General features: G+C 34.6%; 4 protein-coding genes across 4 annotated transcripts; 3 read left to right on the top strand and 1 right to left on the bottom strand.

Moving 5' to 3' along the window:
* On the top strand, window positions 6,465-7,866 carry LOC104746005 (RING-H2 finger protein ATL2-like). Its single transcript, XM_010467394.2, has one exon. It carries the CDS (start codon window positions 6,583-6,585, stop codon window positions 7,501-7,503), a length of 921 nt encoding a protein of 306 aa, XP_010465696.1. The 5' UTR covers window positions 6,465-6,582; the 3' UTR covers window positions 7,504-7,866.
* LOC104746006 (condensin-2 complex subunit H2-like) lies at window positions 8,909-12,783 on the bottom strand. The gene is made up of 11 exons (XM_010467395.1): window positions 12,247-12,783; window positions 12,051-12,150; window positions 11,488-11,594; window positions 11,261-11,403; window positions 10,757-11,174; window positions 10,478-10,653; window positions 10,241-10,405; window positions 10,058-10,156; window positions 9,822-9,923; window positions 9,569-9,724; window positions 8,909-9,488 (listed from the first exon to the last, which is right to left on the bottom strand). Exons 1-11 carry the CDS (start codon window positions 12,449-12,451, stop codon window positions 9,105-9,107), a joined length of 2,055 nt encoding a protein of 684 aa, XP_010465697.1. The 5' UTR covers window positions 12,452-12,783; the 3' UTR covers window positions 8,909-9,104.
* On the top strand, window positions 13,390-15,639 carry LOC104746008 (P17/29C-like protein DDB_G0287399). Its single transcript, XM_010467396.2, has 2 exons — window positions 13,390-14,826; window positions 15,237-15,639. The coding sequence occupies exons 1-2, from the start codon at window positions 13,588-13,590 to the stop codon at window positions 15,408-15,410; spliced, it is 1,413 nt and encodes a 470-aa protein (XP_010465698.1). The 5' UTR covers window positions 13,390-13,587; the 3' UTR covers window positions 15,411-15,639.
* LOC104746009 (ethylene-responsive transcription factor RAP2-3-like) lies at window positions 16,382-17,736 on the top strand. Its single transcript, XM_010467397.1, has 2 exons — window positions 16,382-16,610; window positions 16,895-17,736. The coding sequence occupies exons 1-2, from the start codon at window positions 16,451-16,453 to the stop codon at window positions 17,491-17,493; spliced, it is 759 nt and encodes a 252-aa protein (XP_010465699.1). The 5' UTR covers window positions 16,382-16,450; the 3' UTR covers window positions 17,494-17,736.

The raw sequence follows: 18,985 nt of genomic DNA on the forward strand, positions 1-18,985 counted from the left end.
CCCCACAAAAATCTAGAAAAATATCATTAAAATAAAGAGATTGTTTGAGAGACTTTGCGATATTATGGAACAATCTTTCTATTTACTGGTCTTTGTGGTGCACTAGTTCATGATATCCTATCAAAAAGTCTATAAACTTTTGTTGTTAAATTAAAAACAAAAACAAAAATATTAATATATATATATATATTTAAAAGAAAATTTTGTGCAAAACATAAAAAAATTATTAGCAAAATCTAACGATTTTCTATTTTTGTTTATTTTACATCTCTAACTATTTTCTATCTTGAATCTTTGATATTACTCTTATCAGTTTATCCTAACACCAGTAAGGAATAAAATTTTCAACTTAGAAAGCTTTATTTGTGGATGAAGAATCCAATATATGCCAAGAATTTCTGAGATGGATGTCAATGTTTATCAATTATGATAAGGAATTATAATCCATAATTGTTTTATATATGGCTTTTTCTGTCTTTGGTATTTCCTAAAATTTGTTACTCGTGCTTCTTGTAAAATTTGAGTGTTTCGATTCACAATAATATAAAGACTGTCAAATCGTTTTGGATTGAAAACCCTCATTGATGATCTTACAAAAATGATGGTTTTGTCTGTTAAAATTGATGTCTTATTTATTTTGTCTATTATTTAAAAAACTGCAACGATCGAAGTCAAATGGCCGCACGAGTACATGAACACCGTTCATGGAACCTACGGAAGCACAACGATATTGGTGGTAGAGTCACCAGCCTAACATTCAAAACATCGCATGCTGGTGATATTTTATACTTTATTATTATTATTTTAATTTTTTTCTCTCAAAAAGGATTTAAGTTTTGAGTGTCTAGTGATATATATATATATAGGAATTTTTATGATATCTTTGTAACTTCGTATTTAACTTATTAATTTAGGTAAAACAAAGTTTTTTATTTTTTATTGTGTGCATTGTATATTGTTTTGCTTGTTTGGCCCCTTTTTTATGTTTTTTTCTTCGTGTTGGAGTAAACAAAGGTATTATTACAAATTAGAGCCAAATACACACTAATAAAACTGAGTATTGTTGTCAAAGGAGACTGGAAATATCGTTTTTTGCGACATATTTCAATCCATTAGCTTAACCAAATTAAATAGAATTGATGTGTCAAAGATGCAATCTATTATGTTTTGAACAGAGAGCTGCAATATATAGAGAAGTTCATGTCAAAGAAAGACGTAAGATTTGTGTAATACTGAGATTTATATTTATACAAGCCGAAGAAGCCGACGACATTGAAATCAATGACAACGACAAACTTCTCTTATTCTTAATAAATATCTTCCTCCACTCAACAATCCTCTATAGAACACCAATTCTCAAATGATGATGACTATACCTTATTAACATGAAAACAAAATATTCAGGAATGATTGAATGGTGTTTAGGAAGGATCCTTTTAAATTTATGATGGTTTTTTTAAAACATCATGAACATCTCCGTTGCAACATGAATGTGCTGATAGTCAGATACAACTCTATGATATATTAGAAGGGATTACATAGCAGAATAATGTGCAAGAAAGGGGTATAAAACAACTCAATAACAAATAGAATTATCTGTTACAGTCATTTGAGCCTGATATAACACTGCAATATGAAATCAATACTGAAGAGATAAAAGATTGTTGCAAAGTAGTATAATAAATTTAATATAGAGAAAGACACACAAGCCGCTTCAGCTGCGAGACCTACATGTCCTCTTCCAATTCAATAACTATTGAAAAATCTCTCTCAGATTAACACACTAATCGATACTATAATTAAACTTACAAAATTAAGCTTGTTCTTCTTTGCCATTAGTTATATAAAACCTTCTCGTTCGTCTTCTCGCCTTAATCCTCCTCAGTGCTCTCTTTTATTTGGTTTTAACATGACTATTTGAATATTTTATTCAAGCTACTATACATATATTTCACTATTGTACGTTGTTGGGGTTTGATACAATGTTCCAAAACACGATATATGTGGTTGCATATTCATGATTGTTTTCATGCTCTGTTTTCTTCCTTTCTATCTCACGCCATTAGGCAAATCAAAAACAGAACAAAACATGATCAAGAATCACAAGAACATCAACAAGTTTCTAATGTAAAGAAAATTCCCTTTCTGAGTGTTCTAATCGAGACATATCAAATCCTTATACTCCTTTGACTGAAACAACACCTCCTAAAAATATGGCTCCAGGCCTCCAGCTGTGCATTGCCCAACCCAAGAAATCAACGAAATCAATCTAAACACACATTAACATAAAAACAGATTCACAAATTTATTTGCCAAAGCTTTTACTTGTTCACGTTAGAGAAATAAAATCATCCACAGTGACTTCAACTCCCATCTCAGCAAAAAAAAACATCAACGGCGGCAAGTCTAAAGCTCCTCAATGTTACGAAGCACACCGTCCATATCAAATAGAACCGTCGATACTTTCCTCCAATCATCTTCTGTAATTGTAGTCGGAGGATTCTTCGCTGCCATACTCACTATCGTAGACGACGGAAGTGTTGTTTAGCTTAATTAAACTCTGATATGGTGAATGAAGATGCTATTGATGTGGATTTTTCTTTTATTGGTTTTAGTCGATCGATTTGGCACTTAATTGAAAAGATATGATATCATAAATGTAAGATCTAAGTTCGGGATCTTCACCGCAAGTTTCCTTGGAGCTATCGTGAATTTGATTTTAGAAAAAATGAATTTTATTATGTAAATTAAATAATTAATTAATAATCTTAATAAACAAATGTTAGTTTTGGAAAATTTGGTTATGTGTGCTAATTTTGGAAGAAAAACTTAAAAGTGTATTATTATAGGATACTAGGTGTTAGCTCACGCTACGCGTGAGTTTTTACATAAACGCTATTCTATTTTGAAAATAATATAAATTAACACGTTATTATTATTTTGTTTTTTGGTGTACATAAAAATTTAAAGAATACATAATATGAATTTAAAGAATACGTCATATGAATTTAAATAAAGTAAAGAAATCAAATTTTCTATTGATAATAATATATTTAGTACAATTAAGTCATATTGTATCTTACATGCCATATGCCATATATTTTTGTAGTTGTAGTCATATTTCAAAATCATTGTGATACATATTCTCATAAAATTTATTTTGTCGTGTTAGTTATGCATATTTATTTATTTATTTATGGCGATAGCTTAAAGAGATTAAAAATATTTCAATTAAGAAAAAATCAAAATAATAAACAGTAGGTTTATAGTGTCTCATACATATATAACTAAGTGAGTTTAACAATAGGTTATTAGATAATACATTTTCCATAAATATAAAATAAAAACAGCAACTATTTTATCAGGTTATTATCTTAAAGTGTTTAATTGTGTATGGACTTTGATTTATATAAAATGATAATGTTTCATATAGAAAAAAATAATTAACATATTATGGCGTAATAGACACATAAACATAAATACTATTTCTTTTGTTAACAAACCTTAAGACCTAGAATGGAACTTAAGTTTCCTCTTTTCAATCTAATATATATATATATATACTTCTTTTATAACATTAAAATTTGTAGTTTTATTTTAAGTTTAACTTTATTTAGGCTATTGTCTAACATTAGTATGTTAAGTCATCAATTTTCTGAAAAATAAATTTAAAATTTTGAGATCAACTAAAAGTTTAATTAAAAATATAAGATCTGAATTTGTAATCAACGATTATTATTATTTTTTTAATAATTCATCACATATACATGGAGTCACTACAAACAAATCATAATATAAACTTGTTTAATTCACGTCATTTTAAAAACTGCAATTAAAAATTATGAGGTCGAAAGAATGAAAAATTCATTAAAAATATATTTATATACAAATACATAAAAAGAAAATGACTACAACATTAAAAATTCATTTGAAATTATATTTATATACAAATACAAAAAAGAAAATGACTACAATTGAAAGTAACAAACAACAAAGTATATATTTTTGAGTAAAATATGATAAAATTAAACTATATATCATATATTACATGTATATCCTATTCAAATAAACTGAAACTTTTATTAAGTTAAGATATCATTGGTTAAATCAAGAAAAAAATAATGATATTGTAGAATTTATAAAATTATATGAGATTTGAAATATGAGATCATGAGAGTTATAGTGAGATATGTGTCTTTCTTTTAATAGTTAATATATAAATTGATGTTAAGGTAACTATTTGAGAGTTACAAAAGTGCAATTAAGTGCATATTAATACATTTTAACATGTCTATTATTTTAAATTAAATTTATTGAGAACACTGCTATGATATTATTATGGGAGTTACAAACAAATTTTTATAATTTTCCAACTCCTAAAATTAAAACCCATTTAATTTAAAAGTGAGTGTTGATGGGTCCATAATTTGATTCAAAAGTATAATATGTTACACATTGATCGTTTAAAAGGAATAGAAACATCTAATTCTCAAATAAACTTGATTTTTTGTTAAAACCAACATATGTGAATTTAAATTTAGCTATGAAAATTTAAAAATAAATATGAATAGATTAGAAAGGCAAGAAATATAAAAGAAATATTTTATTTTCATATAAATAAAATAAAAAGTGAAAACAATGTTAAATATATATAAACTTTCTAAATTAAAATAAATAAATACAAAACAAACTCTTACAACACATATGAGATATAACAACATTTGATATTGGTGGGAGAGGATGAGAGAATGATTACTTATAAGATGATAATCCAAATTAGATAATGGAGATGAATCTTTAAAAATAAGAACAATGTAAAATATATATCATGTAGTCTGTAAAATTAAAATTTAGCATTTAAATTTTACAATGATATTTTATTTAGTTTTTGTAACCCATACAACAAAAATAAGAAATAAACAAAAAAAAATGAAAAATGATTTGAGATATTGTGGAAGAGAATGAGAGAAGTGGAAGAGAAGGAGAAAATGTGAAAATGAGAAAGTAAAAAAATGTCAATATGAGAGAATGGGAGAATGCTTATTTATATGATAAGAATTGATGGAAGTTACATATAGAATTATTGGAGTTACAAATATAATTTATTGTGTTTGACTAAAATTGAGTGGTGGAAAAGATTTAATGCATAATTTATTTTATTTTCAGTTATAATTTTATTTTAATGTATGAGTTAAATGTATTGTGTTAATTGGGTATTAAATATTATTTAAAGTAATCAAACAATTAGAAAGCAAATAAAAAGAAATAAAATAATTAGAAAGCACTAAATGAAAATCAACCATTAAAGAGAGACCAAAACCTTACTTTTATGTATATGATTTCTCTATAAATTATTGAATTTGAATGTAATCATTCAAATTTTTTACAATAAATCTATATCTCATTAACACATTTTAAATTTTAAATTATGGTCAGTTTAAAAGAAAAGTTAGACTATATTATTATCACAAATAAAGAATTTATAGTATTGTTTTCTTATTTTAACATTTCATTTATTTTACATAATTAATTTTTATTTATTTAAATTCTCTACTAATTATAGGTGACATAAATATGGACTAAATGAATATTTTAAGTTTATTGTAAAATTAAAAAATAATGTTATTTAGGTGGCAGAACGAGAAGAGATGAAAGTTAACTTTATAGATATAGATTTACTTTCAATTTTTTTGTTTAAAATATTATAGATACAATTACATAAAATTTGTTTTATTCTACCATGAATTTAAAATTTACTTCCATTCTAAAACTCATTAACACATTTGAAAATTTAAATTATGGTCAGTTTAAAAGAAAAGTTAAAATATATTATTATCACTAATAAAGAATTTATAGTATTATTTTCTTATTTTAACATTTTATTTATTTTACATAATTAGTTTTTTTATTTAAACTCTCTATTAATTATATCAAACATAAATATTGACTAAATTAATATCTTAAGTTTTTATTTCCATTCTAAAACTCATTAACATATTTGAAATTTTAAATTATGGTCAATTTAAAAAAACTTAAGTTATATTATTATCACAAATAAAGAATTTATAGTATTGTTTTCTTATTTTAACATTTCATTTATTTTATATAATTAATTTATTATTTATTTAAACTTTCTATTAATTATAGATGACATAAATATGGACTAAATAAATATTTTAAGTTTATGTTAAAGTTAAAAAAAATAGGGTTGTTTAGGTGGCAGAGAAGAGAAGAAAGCTAACTTTATAAATATAGATTTATTATACTTAACCTATGGTAAATTGTTGTTCTTTCTTTTTTTGTACATATCAAATTGAACCGAAACCGGTTAAATCCCAATTTCCCTGTAAAAATGGCGTAAGAGGGTAGAAAGGTCAAAAGAGATTACTGGTGAGAGTCAACGTTGGTGTCGTCTTGCAATTTCCCAATAATTAGAGTGCACTTTCGCACGAAGCTCCCTTGTCTCGTCCCATTAACTTTACTCAAATACCAAATCTTTCATTCAATCACCTTCTTCTTCTTCTTCCTTCACTAGTTGACTCTCTCTGAATCATCTCTCACTCATCCACCACCCAAGAAACAATGAACACCAACGACCCGGATCCGCTTCCATTAGGCAGACGCGGAGACGACTTCTCCGGTTCAAAAACGTACGCCATGAGCGGCAAAATCATGCTTAGCGCAATAGTCATCCTCTTCTTCGTCGTCATTTTAATGGTCTTCCTCCATCTCTACGCCCGTTGGTATCTCCTCCGTGCTCGTAGACGTCATCTCCGTCGTCGTAGCCGTAACCGCCGCGCTACTACTATGGTTTTCTTCACCGCTGATCCTTCCGCCGCTTCTTCCGTCGTCGCTTCACGCGGACTCGATCCTAATGTCATTAAATCTCTCCCCGTTTTCACGTTTTCCGACGAGACTCGTGATAAAGACCCGATCGAATGCGCCGTTTGTTTGTCGGAGTTCGAAGAGAACGAAACGGGTCGGGTTTTGCCCAATTGCAAACACACGTTTCATGTTGAGTGTATCGATATGTGGTTTCATTCTCATTCCACTTGTCCTCTTTGTCGCTCTCTCGTTGAGCCTCTCTCCAGGAATGAATTGACGGCGGTGACGGCGGCGGCGGAGGAGCAAGTTGTGATTGCGATTGATTCTGACCCGGTGGTAACTGAACCGGGTTCTAGCTCCGGGTTGAGGTGCGAGCCAAGTGGATCTGGATCTTCTCCGACGACGGCGGATAATTCCGGGAGAAAACCGGCGGCGATTATGGTTCCGAGGAGGAACTTTAGCGAGTTAGAAGCCGAGTTGACTCGGAGAGACTCGCCGGCGAGTAACTCGTTTAGATCGCCGATGAGTCGGATGCTATCTTTCACTAGGATGTTGAGTCGAGATAGAAGAAGCGCTTCGTCTCCTATTTCAGGAGCTCCGCCGGTATCTCCGTCGTTGAGCTGCCGGATACCGGTGACCGAGTCGGATATCGAGCGGGGTGTAGAGGAGACTCGTTGAATTTGCTACGTGGTCGTGTGTGATTGGTTCGTGATACTCACCGTGAGTAGAAAGTTAAAAAGTTAATATTATTACAACAAACAAGTAATGTGATAAGTCAAACAGGCTTTTGTCTAGGTGTTGAAAGTTTCAGCGCAAGTGGAGACACGTGGCGTAATCTAAGCTTTCAGCGAATCAATATCCACCGTTTATTATAATTAGATTAGAAAGATTTGTTTTGACGATGTACAAAAGTCCTCAGCCGTCTCAACGTATTAATCAATTTACATTTATTAGTATTATTTTCCCCATCTCTTTACACTCTTTTGTAATACTGCCACCAATTCAATTCAATGGTCATAATATTATAAACTCATAATTATTATTGAAATTTTGAAACTCATACTTAATACAATTAGTTTACAACGAGTAATTAACTAACACTCTGGAGCAAGTTTATAAGTGCTCAACACGACTGTGACTTCCTAGTTTTGACTCCCTAATCATATATGTAATTATTTCACCTCGTTACTACTATATATTAATATCATTTTCAGTCTTGTCCATTGGTCTGTTTGATATTTTTAATGTATTGATGAAATATGATGACTCTTGGTATCTCTACGCGTCATTTGGACCAAGTCTTATGCCTCCTAACCACAACACAACGTGATGTTAAAATAATGTATATGTTGCAACTAATTCATGTTAACAACAAAGTGGAGTAACAAGTTAACAACTCGCACTATCTCCAAACTCCAAGTCTCCAATCATTAATTTCTTTACTTAATTATTAAAAAAATACTTGTAACACAACACGTTGCTGTTCGTGATTTTCTTTAAGATGTATGCGTGAATAAATTCAGGTTTTGATTAAGCCTAAAAACTATACATAAACCACTAACTATTAGTTAAAGGTTTGGCAAAGCTACAATAGGAAGACGTAAATGAAGGGCAAATTAGGTACGTGCATATGTTATCTCATACAAGTAGAAGACAAAAAATCAACAGAGTACAACAATTTCGTGGAACTTTCGATTGTCAATTAGATGACGCAAAAGTCTTTTGTTGCTTTCGCAAAGATCCAATAGTCCAAAAATAGTGTAGAAAAAGGAATTAACATGTTGATAGATAGACTCATTTGGAATGTTTCTTTCTTTTTATATACTTTTTTATACTGTATAGCAACGTCTTATGTTTCTTCTCAATTTGTACTACTATATCCTACTTTTTAAAAAGATATATCTACTAGCTGTAAATTATTCTTCATAAGTGACAAAATGTGATGAAATAAGTAACGTAAATATCCACAAGTGAGGATATATTGAAATTGATAGTTAGATGCAATTAGTTTTATATAACTTGGTGGATATATTTACTTGTTCTCACGATTAGATTATCTTTAAAAAATTCACTCTTATGAACAAATCTTAAACATCCGAATTTATCAAAATTTCCACAAGCACTCTCTCTCTTTCTAATATGTTAAAAGACAGACCTTCGAAAGTGGAATTTTCATAGTGATTACAACATATGCTACTTCTGGCAATGCCTTCATTGATTATAACTTACACAAACGAACAGTTACAGAGTTAAATCCCATACCTAACTACACAGTCTAATTATTTCCCCAAAGACTTTTCCACTGAAGAAACTTCAGTTACCTCAGCTGCTACGTCTTCAGATCGACCCTTCCGTCTCTTCTTACTGTTAGGTGTGCATCTTGTGCCGACAGTGTTGATCTTTGAGATCTTTAGCGAGACTTTCCGTGTCGTCTGGCTTGAGACAGAACATGTGTTTTGCCTCTTTGGTGGTGGTGACTCGGGAGATTTGCCTTTGGTTATTGGTGACTTAGCTCGTTTCCGGGGTAAATTCATTGCTCGTTTACCAGTCTCTCTGTTACGATTCTTGAGCAACCGAACACTGAAAGGTTTAACTGCTGTATAACACATTGGTTCGTTTGTGGAGTTCCCAGGTTTTTCCAGATCAACGTCTCCATTGTTCACCTGTGCAAAAACCATACTTCAAATGTTGAATTCATGTTTGGTCAACAGACATAATTGGTATCCATCCCCCCGTGACTTACCAACTGGAGAAGCGCAGAGAAAGCCCGAGCTACGTCGTGCTTTTCTTGACCTTTCATGAGATCGGTAAAGGTCTCCACGTTTCCACTCTCTTCAACAGTCAGTTTGTTTATAATCCTTTCTCCATATTCTTGAATGTCAAATGGAGGGTGTAGCTCCTGATTCATAGAAAAACAACAACCAGAGGATATAGAAAATGCATTAGATATCTGACTTCAAGTGAATGGTCACAGAAACTAGGATAACGTATATTACTTGTTCTTCTAGGTTTTGCTCAATTTTATGTTTCCACGTTGAAACCCGAGCAGCCAGATCCGTTTGCTTCTCACTTTTAGCTATGTTAGCAAGAAGAGCATCCTACAACAAAAAAAAGACGAACATTTGAGCTTCCATAAGAAAACAGAGCTAAAACCTAACTCGGTCTACTGATAGCTGACAAAAGTACATGAAAATTGTACATCTGATGTATAAAATCAAACCAATGTAGTTACCAAGTGTGAGCGGCAAAGATCTTCCAAGCTTTCTTGACAATTTGATTCGTCGTTTCCAAATCCATCGTAGTTGTGAAACTCAGCAGCTCCACCATCATTCTGCATTTTTAAGTTCAAATGAGCGGATACGCATTCCATATATTTCGACCAAAATATATGGAATGAACGGATGAAACTACCCACCGTATTGAGAACATCTTCAGCCATGAACGGATGTTCTGGATCATCACCATCATGATCCCCAAAATCATGGAAGTCGCCATTATTGGCTTCATCATGGTTATCCTGATCGTTATTGCCGTTAGCACCACACGGCTGGTTTCCTCCATTCACAAGCATCTCTCGAAGCTGACATCAAAACTATCAGTTTTTTTTGTGTTGCATTACAATATTATATGAAAGGTATGGAGAAACACAGACCTTCTCGTAATAGGGGATGTCTTGTGATTCTTGCTCGTCTTTCCTCGCAGAACCTCGCATCTTCCAAATTCCAATAAGCTCTGAACTGATGGGACCATTGGGTCTAGCGAGAGGAAACATGGCAGTCATATGGTCCTTGGGAAGAAAGTTCCATTCAATCTTTTTGAATTTTTTTACTGCTCAAGAAATAAAGAAGAGCATGAACTACAGAAGTAAGACGCAGATCGAAAGATATAGCTTCAGATATTAATTAAAAAAAACCATAAGCCATTTCCCAACCTTTTTTGAAAGGCTTCACTTTCAGCTTCCCTGGTTCATAGGGATTCAATGGCTTCCATGGATCATCTTCATCAGCATCTGTATCACTAAAATCCATGGTTCCTCCATATTCATTATCCATGTCAAAACCATGATCATTGTCTTCAAAAACAGGAGGCTGAGACTCTTGCTCACAATTTTGAACATTGGGACCATTCCCAGATATTGGGGACAAGTTGACATTAGTGCCCTGATTCTTGCTAACAGATGACTTACGAGCACTTCCTCCAGAACGTCCTATAGATTTACGTACTGAGCTGCCTCTGTGAGCACTGTTCTTTCCTTTACCAGCATAGTTATCACCTAAAAATTCATTCACCGCTACAGCATCACATGGGTCTAATAGAATAAAATCCCGGTACAGATGTGTAGTTGCCAACTGCAAGACATGAAAGTTAAAAGAGAGTTTAATCCCCAAGCTCTTCTGTTTTTCGATGCTCTAAGAGATGGAAGAACATGCTATACCAGATAGGATTCCAATTCTCCTCCGTCACCACTAGTATCCAAACAGTCACCTTCAATAACAACTAGATTCGCCGGAGGCTTGACAAAGTGATTTGGACAGGCATCCCCCACAACCGAGCTGTCCAAGCTATTCTTTGGGTCCACTATTTAATAAACAATATCTAGATCAGGAATCCGCTCTCTTGAGTGGTAGATGGATAAAATGATAACTTTCAGAACTTGCTTACCTGGGATGTCATCTACATTCCAGAAGAGATCATTTTCTTCTTCATCAACATGATGCGAGGAGCTTGCCCCAGCCTCATTTGATGTATCTTTCGACTGTTCTTGCTCTCTATTTTTAAAAAAACAAGAACAGTTGACTAATCAGAGAACTTTTTTAATATATATCTTTTACAATACTGTGATAAACCGCCTTTGTTTGATTGAGATAACATGGTCACAACGATTAGCTTTCTAGAGTACATAGTTACTTCATGAATTGCATGACGAAAATGATGTAAATTTCTACTGAGTAAATAAGGTGACGATTAGGAACTCAGAATACAAAGAAAGTATGAATCCCATCAAGTCACAGCTTAGACACAGCACCTTTATAGAAAATAATTCCTTTTCTAGGAGCAACCCATGGTATAAATTCAATTACATCTGTGAACACAAAACAAAACCCATACACATAGAGAAAGATGAAATGGAAGTTAGCCCCTAAACCCTGAGATGCTTGGAGTATCTAACACAAGTACTAATTTTTTTTATCCTATTCGAGGAGATAAAAAGAAAAAGGTCTAACCTTTGCTTCGATAGAAACTCCAAAGTACGCAGAACCAAATTATACAAGTATTCGACTTTCTTACTGTAAACCTGAACCGAACCCTGAAGAAGCAAAGCAGCTACAAGAACACAAAAATGGAAACCCCCAATTCTCAATTACCCTAAAAAGGGAATAACTTGAAATCAAACTGAGAAAAGTTCTGAAATCCACAAACCTTCAGCGAAATTCACAGGAATCTGCCCATCTTCTTCATTTCCAGTGATTTCTCCGGTACAGATTTTGAGAAGGTACTCTTCTAGCTTCTCCGACAAATCAACTTCCCAATTAGCCACCAAATCCCTCTCCGGCTGTACTGTGTGAATCCTCTCACCACGGACTCCACCACCGCCACCGCCACCGCCACCGCCGTGGCTTGTCATTCTATGTGAAGACGCACGGAATATAAGCTTTTGTATGGAGAGATTTGGTAATTCATACCCTTAATCCCAAAACCCCCAAAAAGGAAAAGGCTGAAACCCTAAAAGCTGTGAATTGGGAGATTCCAACTAAAAATGCGAAATTTCCACAAAAAAAAAAATCTCAGATTTTCAAGTGAAATTTGAGAAATTTTGCTGGGAAACGAAGAGAATGTACGATCTAACACGACACAAAATTCAAGTAATTAGTGAAGAAGATAGAAGGAACTGTGTGAGAAGAGAGAGAGAGAGATTGGGGAAAGAGAGAGAGATACGAAAACGAAATATTTTGTCTTCTCTAGATTTTCCCGCTCCTCATCAATTTGCATAATAGTATTACTTTTAGGCCTATGGGCTTTCTTTTAAAGCCCAATAAAACCCCCACTTGTGTTACTTCGGTCGGAACCGGAAGTATTCTGATGATGATGAAACATTGAAACTGATGTAAGTAACCATCCTATTTTGGGTTACTTACATCAGTTTAAGAGAGTCATTAGTCATTAGGTCTACTAATTAGAGCAAGAGGAGGAGCACTATCAAAAATTCAAAATCATGTCATTTAAGAGAGTCGTACAAACCTTTACTATGGCTGATATGAGTATTTTTGCCATCTGATAATCTTCTGTGAAATATACTAAAACTGATCGAATTTTAATTAAATCTGAGATAATTGGGAACTTATAATGAGCCATTGATTGAAGGCAAATAAACCATTTCTGCATCTATCTTCAAAGCAAGATATTTCTATTTAGAGAAACCTCAAGCTTAAAAGGTGAAAAGAAGACATAGAACAAAAAAATCGGATAAGTTAAACATCTTAATCAACAAATATGGGGGTGAATTGAATGAAAATTTAAAATAAGAGGGACCTTTCTGTAAAGTTTTATTTTATTCTCCCCCCTTCGTTGGCTCTTGGAGTCTGAACATCAACATCAAAGAGATCTCTAGATTGCTCGTGGTGGATTCGAAGAATCTCTCACGGTCGGTTCTTAACAACGGATCAAGCTCTCTAATCATCTCCCCAAATCTGCGTTAGTATCATCTGATCCATCGAGCATTTCGCTTTTTTTATCCTTAATTTTACTTTTTTTGAAGAAATCATGAATTCGAACTTCGGGAAGAGATCATCCGGATCAAACAATAGCTTCGATTTCGATCTAGGACTCGGATCAAGCCAAGGTAAACCTCTGAATGGCCAGAAGAGCCAAACGTCTTCTTATTCAAGCTCAAATTCGCAGCCGAGACCTGCGTGGCAGCCTGGTAAGCCTTCGTGGACGCATCAACCCGCTCCGAAGCAGACTACGATCCGATCCGAGATCGGAAGTGGTCCGACTTCGATGGTTGGTGATATTCACGGTAAGACGTGGAGTTCAGCTTCGGGATCGGGATCGGGTTCAGGTTCGGGTATTGGGATTGTGAATAAGGATCCTAGTTTGTTCGGAGATCTGGTTGGTTCTGCGATAGGTCAAGGTAAATCTAATAGAAACGTGCCGTTGAAGAATGCACCGCCTGTTTCGAATAAGAGTGCTTACTCTATGGGGAATTTGGCTGATTCGTTGCCCAAATCGGGTACTTCGATGAGACCTGGTGGTGGTATGGGTTATAATAGTAGTAATCCGAGTGGTTTTTCAGGTGGTTACGGTGGTGTTAAGACGACTCCAAATCTTGGAGGAGGTCCTTCAATGAAAAATATGTCTGGTGGGAATATGAGTGGGTCTGGTGTTCCTTTGAATAATGATCCCTTTGGTTCTTTGGTTGGTTTTGGATCAAAATCATCAGCAAAGGTTAACAACAATGCACAGAGCGATGCTTTTAAGAAGCCGAACCCGAATGGTAGCGGTTTCGCGGGGTCGACCACTCAAAACAATGACTTTGGTGATTTCCAGAATGCTGCGAAATCAAACACGTTCTCATCAGGCGGGTTTACGAGTAGCTTTAATGCTTCAAGTGGTCCTCAGTCTTCGAGTGTGAATGATGATGATCCATTAGGAATGTTTACTAGTTCCAATTCCTCAGCTGCAGCAGCGGCTACACCACAGAGTGAAGATTGGGGGTTTGAAAGTTTTGACGGTGGGGCTGATTCTGGTGGCGGTTCTACTACTGAGCTTGATGGTTTGCCGCCACCTCCACCTGGTGTATCTGCTACATCAGCTAAGAGCAAGGGTATTGATAACCAGAGGCAAGGTCAGTATGCTGATGCTATAAAGTGGCTCTCTTGGGCTGTGATTCTTATGGATAAAGCTGGTGATGAAGCTGGTTCAGCAGAGGTTCTTTCAACAAGGGCTTCGTGTTACAAAGAAGTTGGAGAGTATAAGAAGGCTGTTGCCGACTGTACAAAGGTATGTTAAGAAAGGCACATTTTTCTTTGGATCCATCATATGGTTCATATGATTCTTATCTCAGACCCTTAGTTTCATCCATATAACAATTCTCTACTTGTATGAGTTGTAGATGTATTGGAATTAGCTAGGGGGTTAAGGGCTTGATATTGAAAGAGTTTCTAGGTATATGAAACTTGACAATATGAGATACGAGTTAGAAATACTGTGCAAGTATAGAAGTTATAGAGTCTTGCTTTGTAGGAAAAATATCATACACCAGAACAATTCATCCTAGCTAGTTGATTGGTTGTTATGCTCCATAGATGGGTTGTTGTGGACTGAAAACAAAACCAACATCTTGAGTTCATGATTAGATCTTCACAGATATTATTTTCTTCTTTTCACTTTGAAAACGTACGTGATTGCAGGTAATTGATCACGACAAGAAGAATGTGACCATTCTGGTTCAACGAGCACTTTTATACGAGAGCATGGAGAAATACAAACTCGGAGCTGAAGACCTAAGGATGGTTCTAAAGATCGATCCTGGGAATAGAATCGCTAGAAGCACAGTTCACCGCCTAGCCAAAATGGCTGAATGATCCTCCATATATAACGATATATACTTTTCAAAGAAAAACCCTTCAAAATCTCTTATAATCCTTGTCATTACTTTTGCTTAATACGGTTTCGTCTCTCGTCCATGGAACATGAGTGTGTGTATTTTTTTTCTGGGGAGTTTTATTGGTTCGTCTATAATGGGTCATAAGTGTATTTTTTTTTTTGGAACAGTGCATTATATATATGCTGTTGATTTTCTGCTTAAATTTATCATGAAAATGTTTGGACATCAATGTTTTATGAACATCGGTACAAGCTCGTGGGTATATATATAGTCTTCAAGTTTATGGTGAATGAAATGCCACAGACAACTCGTAAACGAGAACCTTACTTATGATACGCTAACTGCATGACGCTCGTGAGACTTGTAACGCTTATTACACAAATTAATATTGGTATCAAATTATACGTTTAGGATGAGCTTGATTTTTTTTTTTTTTCTCGTCCGTCTATGAGATTCCATTTTTTGTCAACTATGGCTACTAGTATTAAATTTATTTGTATAGCTCAACTAATAGTACAAAACTCTCAAGTCTAATGAAGCATACATTAAATTATACTAATATTTTCCCTCAGATAAATATTCGTATTGAGAAAAGGATAGAATACTGAGATTACGTGTATTGATAATTGAAAGCATTGATTACCCGACGACGCTCGTGGACGCAACACTCCGAATACCGATTAAATAAACTAATGACACTTTCTCTTACGTTATGTTTTGAGAGAAGCCAAATGAAGAAAAAAAAGCTTACTGATAATTTTGTCGTTACGTGGTGGATTTAGCCTGAAAATTTGTTGTAACCGTCATGTATCAAGGAACATAGAAAGTAGAAACTATGCGAATTATTATTATACTACAGTAACTATATAAAGTAATTTAATTTCACTGCATTATAAAAAAAATAAAACCAAAAAGGCATTTATTCTGGTTGGGGCCTATAAAATGCATTTCACCTGCACCATAGCAAAAACCTCCTCTTGAAACCCAAAAAAATAAAACAAAACAGAGAGAAGAAAAATGTGTGGCGGTGCTATTATTTCCGATTTTGCCCCTCTCGTCACCAAGGCCAAGGGTCGTAAACTCACGGCGGAGGAACTCTGGTCAGAGCTCGATGTTTCCGCTGGTGACAACTTCTGGGGTTTCGATTCCACCTCCAAGTTTCACCCCACCAACCAAGGTACTCTCTACTTTTACAGTTTTACTCCTCTCTCTCTCTCTCTCAATCAATCATAAAAAAAATCACACAAAAAAAAATATTGAGGAGTATAAACTTTTTCATATAGATAATATTTACTAGAAGATTAAATGATGATGATTAGGGATTTTTTTTTTTTTTGGTGAGGAAATGGTTAGGGATTTTTAAAGTGTGTATTTGGTTATTTATTAGGATTATTTAATGATCTGTGGGGTTAAAACTGTAATTTTTGAAACTTTGGGGAATCCTATGTATATTTTTTGAAGTTAACGTGAAAGAGGAGGCGGCGAAGAAGGAGCCGGCGACGACGGAGAAGCGGAGGAAGAGGAAGAATGTTTACAGAGGGATAAGGAAGCGTCCATGGGGGAAATGGGCGGCGGAGATTCGAGATCCACGAAAAGGTGTCAGAGTCTGGCTTGGGACGTTCAACACGGCGGAGGAAGCTGCCGTGGCTTACGACGTAGCGGCGAAGCGGATCCGTGGTGACAAAGCCAAGCTCAACTTCCCAGATCTGACTCATCATCCTCCTCCTCCTCCTCTTCCTCCGCAGGTGTTGTCATCACCCTCCGTGTCATTAACTGATCATCAGCCTCCGGCGAAGAAGCTGTGCGTTGTATCTCAGAGCGAGTTATTAACTCAGCCGAGTTACCCGGTGGAGTGCGTTGGATTTGGAAACGGGGACGAGTTGCAGAATCCGAGTTATGGGTTTGAGACTGATTACGATCTGAAACAGCAGATATCGAGCTTGGAGTCGTTCCTTGAGCTGGACGCTACCACGGCGGATGAGCAGCTGAGTCGACTCGATGAGTCGGTTTCAGAGGTGGATATGTGGATGCTTGATGATGTCATCGCGTCGTATGAATGAAATTAAAGTAATAAGTAAAAAACAAAAACAAAAATGAAATAAATGTTATGTATCAGCCGTTACTTGTTTAGCTTTTTACCGTTACATGATGCAACTGCTGCTGATGATGTCTGGGTGGTGTAATGTTGTGACTCAAATCGTGCGTTATATTTCGGTTTGTGGTATTGTTATTCTCTCTATTATGGAAAACCTTACATAGTGTGTAATGTAAATATAGATTTGTAATAACAACTTTTAAACACACAGCTATGTATTTTTTGTTTACTCATTGGTACAATCTTCGTAGATTTTCAGCTATTGTTTACTCTTGTCTCTTGGTCTTATTAATATAGGTTATATAAATATATAATATAGGATATAGGTTATCAAAACAAAGAGAGAATAGTTTTTATTGAAAAAGGTGATGATATATTAGTAGAAGTGACAAATTAGCAGCCTTTTAGTATTTTTTTTTTCCCGGTTCTTTATTATATAGTAATACGTAGTTACGTATTATTCTCGTCTGTGTATGAAAAAGGTTGTATGATGATTTATGAGTAATTCTTCTTTTTCTTCAATCAATTTATATACATCTTTACTGGAAAAGGTCTCTTCCGTTACTCTTATGGAAAATTGGAATTTTGAAATATCTTGATTTAAAACCTTCGTTTCAAAAAAAATGATAGCAACAACTTACAAATGAAAAAAAACATAGAAGATAGCCATTAGCCAACCTCAATCCGATTAGAACTATCGGCAAAATAGATTGGACTAACAGACCAAAAAAAAGAAAAGAAAAATAACTTACACACATCAAATTAGAAGTTTGTATTTTAACTAAATGGTAAATATCTATAGTCACCGGATGTGAAACAGCCCACGCATGGTTATGGCGCCATAGTAGTCGGACCACGCGGCTTGCTTATTTCATGTTCCGGTAATGAGGTGTCCTGTCAGGAAACCGTTTAAGTTCTTCCACCATGTTATTGATCACCCGGAATTCTACCAGTCCGTCTCTCAGGAATGGTCTCCTGGATCTATCCTTGGTACCTCTCAGTTCAAACTGGTCAGATCTCTCAGGAAGCTTAAAAAAGTTCTCCGGAAGCTGAACAAGCGCCACTTTAGTGGAATCACCCAGAGGGTAAAAGACCAAGCTGAAAAAGTGGCAAATTTGCAAAAAAGTCTGCTTTCCTCTCCGGATCCCCAAACTGCCTCTGAGGAGCACCAAGAAAGAGTTAAATGGCAGATCCTGCTCAATGCTGAGGAGAAATTCTTCAGACAGAAATCGCGGGTTATATGGCTCAACCTGGGAGACAGGAACACTTCCTTTTTTCATAAATCTGTCCTGGAGAGAGCTGCAAGGAATCACATTCATCTCCTGTATGATGGGGACCAACGAATTATGAATGGGGAAGAGATAAAGTCCTTTGCTGCTTCTTATTTCGAGGGTATATTGGGTCAAACTGATATGCCTTTCTCGGGTGCATCAGTGGATACGCTTAAAGAACTTCTT

The sequence above is a fragment of the Camelina sativa genome, chromosome 15 (assembly GCF_000633955.1).
Source record: "Camelina sativa cultivar DH55 chromosome 15, Cs, whole genome shotgun sequence".
Classification (NCBI taxonomy): Eukaryota; Viridiplantae; Streptophyta; class Magnoliopsida; order Brassicales; family Brassicaceae; genus Camelina; species Camelina sativa.

Coding starts and splice junctions, on each gene's coding strand:
- LOC104746005 (XM_010467394.2), top strand. CDS start 6,583: ATGAACACCAACGACCCGGATCCGCTTCCATTAGGCAGACGCGGAGAC.
- LOC104746006 (XM_010467395.1), bottom strand. CDS start 12,451: ATGACAAGCCACGGCGGTGGCGGTGGCGGTGGCGGTGGTGGAGTCCGT. Junction 10,654..10,756: donor AGTGAAGCCTTTCAAAAAAG/GTTGGGAAATGG, acceptor TTTCTTGAGCAG/TAAAAAAATTCAAAAAGATT. Junction 9,725..9,821: donor AGCAAAACCTAGAAGAACAA/GTAATATACGTT, acceptor TCTATGAATCAG/GAGCTACACCCTCCATTTGA.
- LOC104746008 (XM_010467396.2), top strand. CDS start 13,588: ATGAATTCGAACTTCGGGAAGAGATCATCCGGATCAAACAATAGCTTC. Junction 14,827..15,236: donor CTGTTGCCGACTGTACAAAG/GTATGTTAAGAA, acceptor ACGTGATTGCAG/GTAATTGATCACGACAAGAA.
- LOC104746009 (XM_010467397.1), top strand. CDS start 16,451: ATGTGTGGCGGTGCTATTATTTCCGATTTTGCCCCTCTCGTCACCAAG. Junction 16,611..16,894: donor GTTTCACCCCACCAACCAAG/GTACTCTCTACT, acceptor TATTTTTTGAAG/TTAACGTGAAAGAGGAGGCG.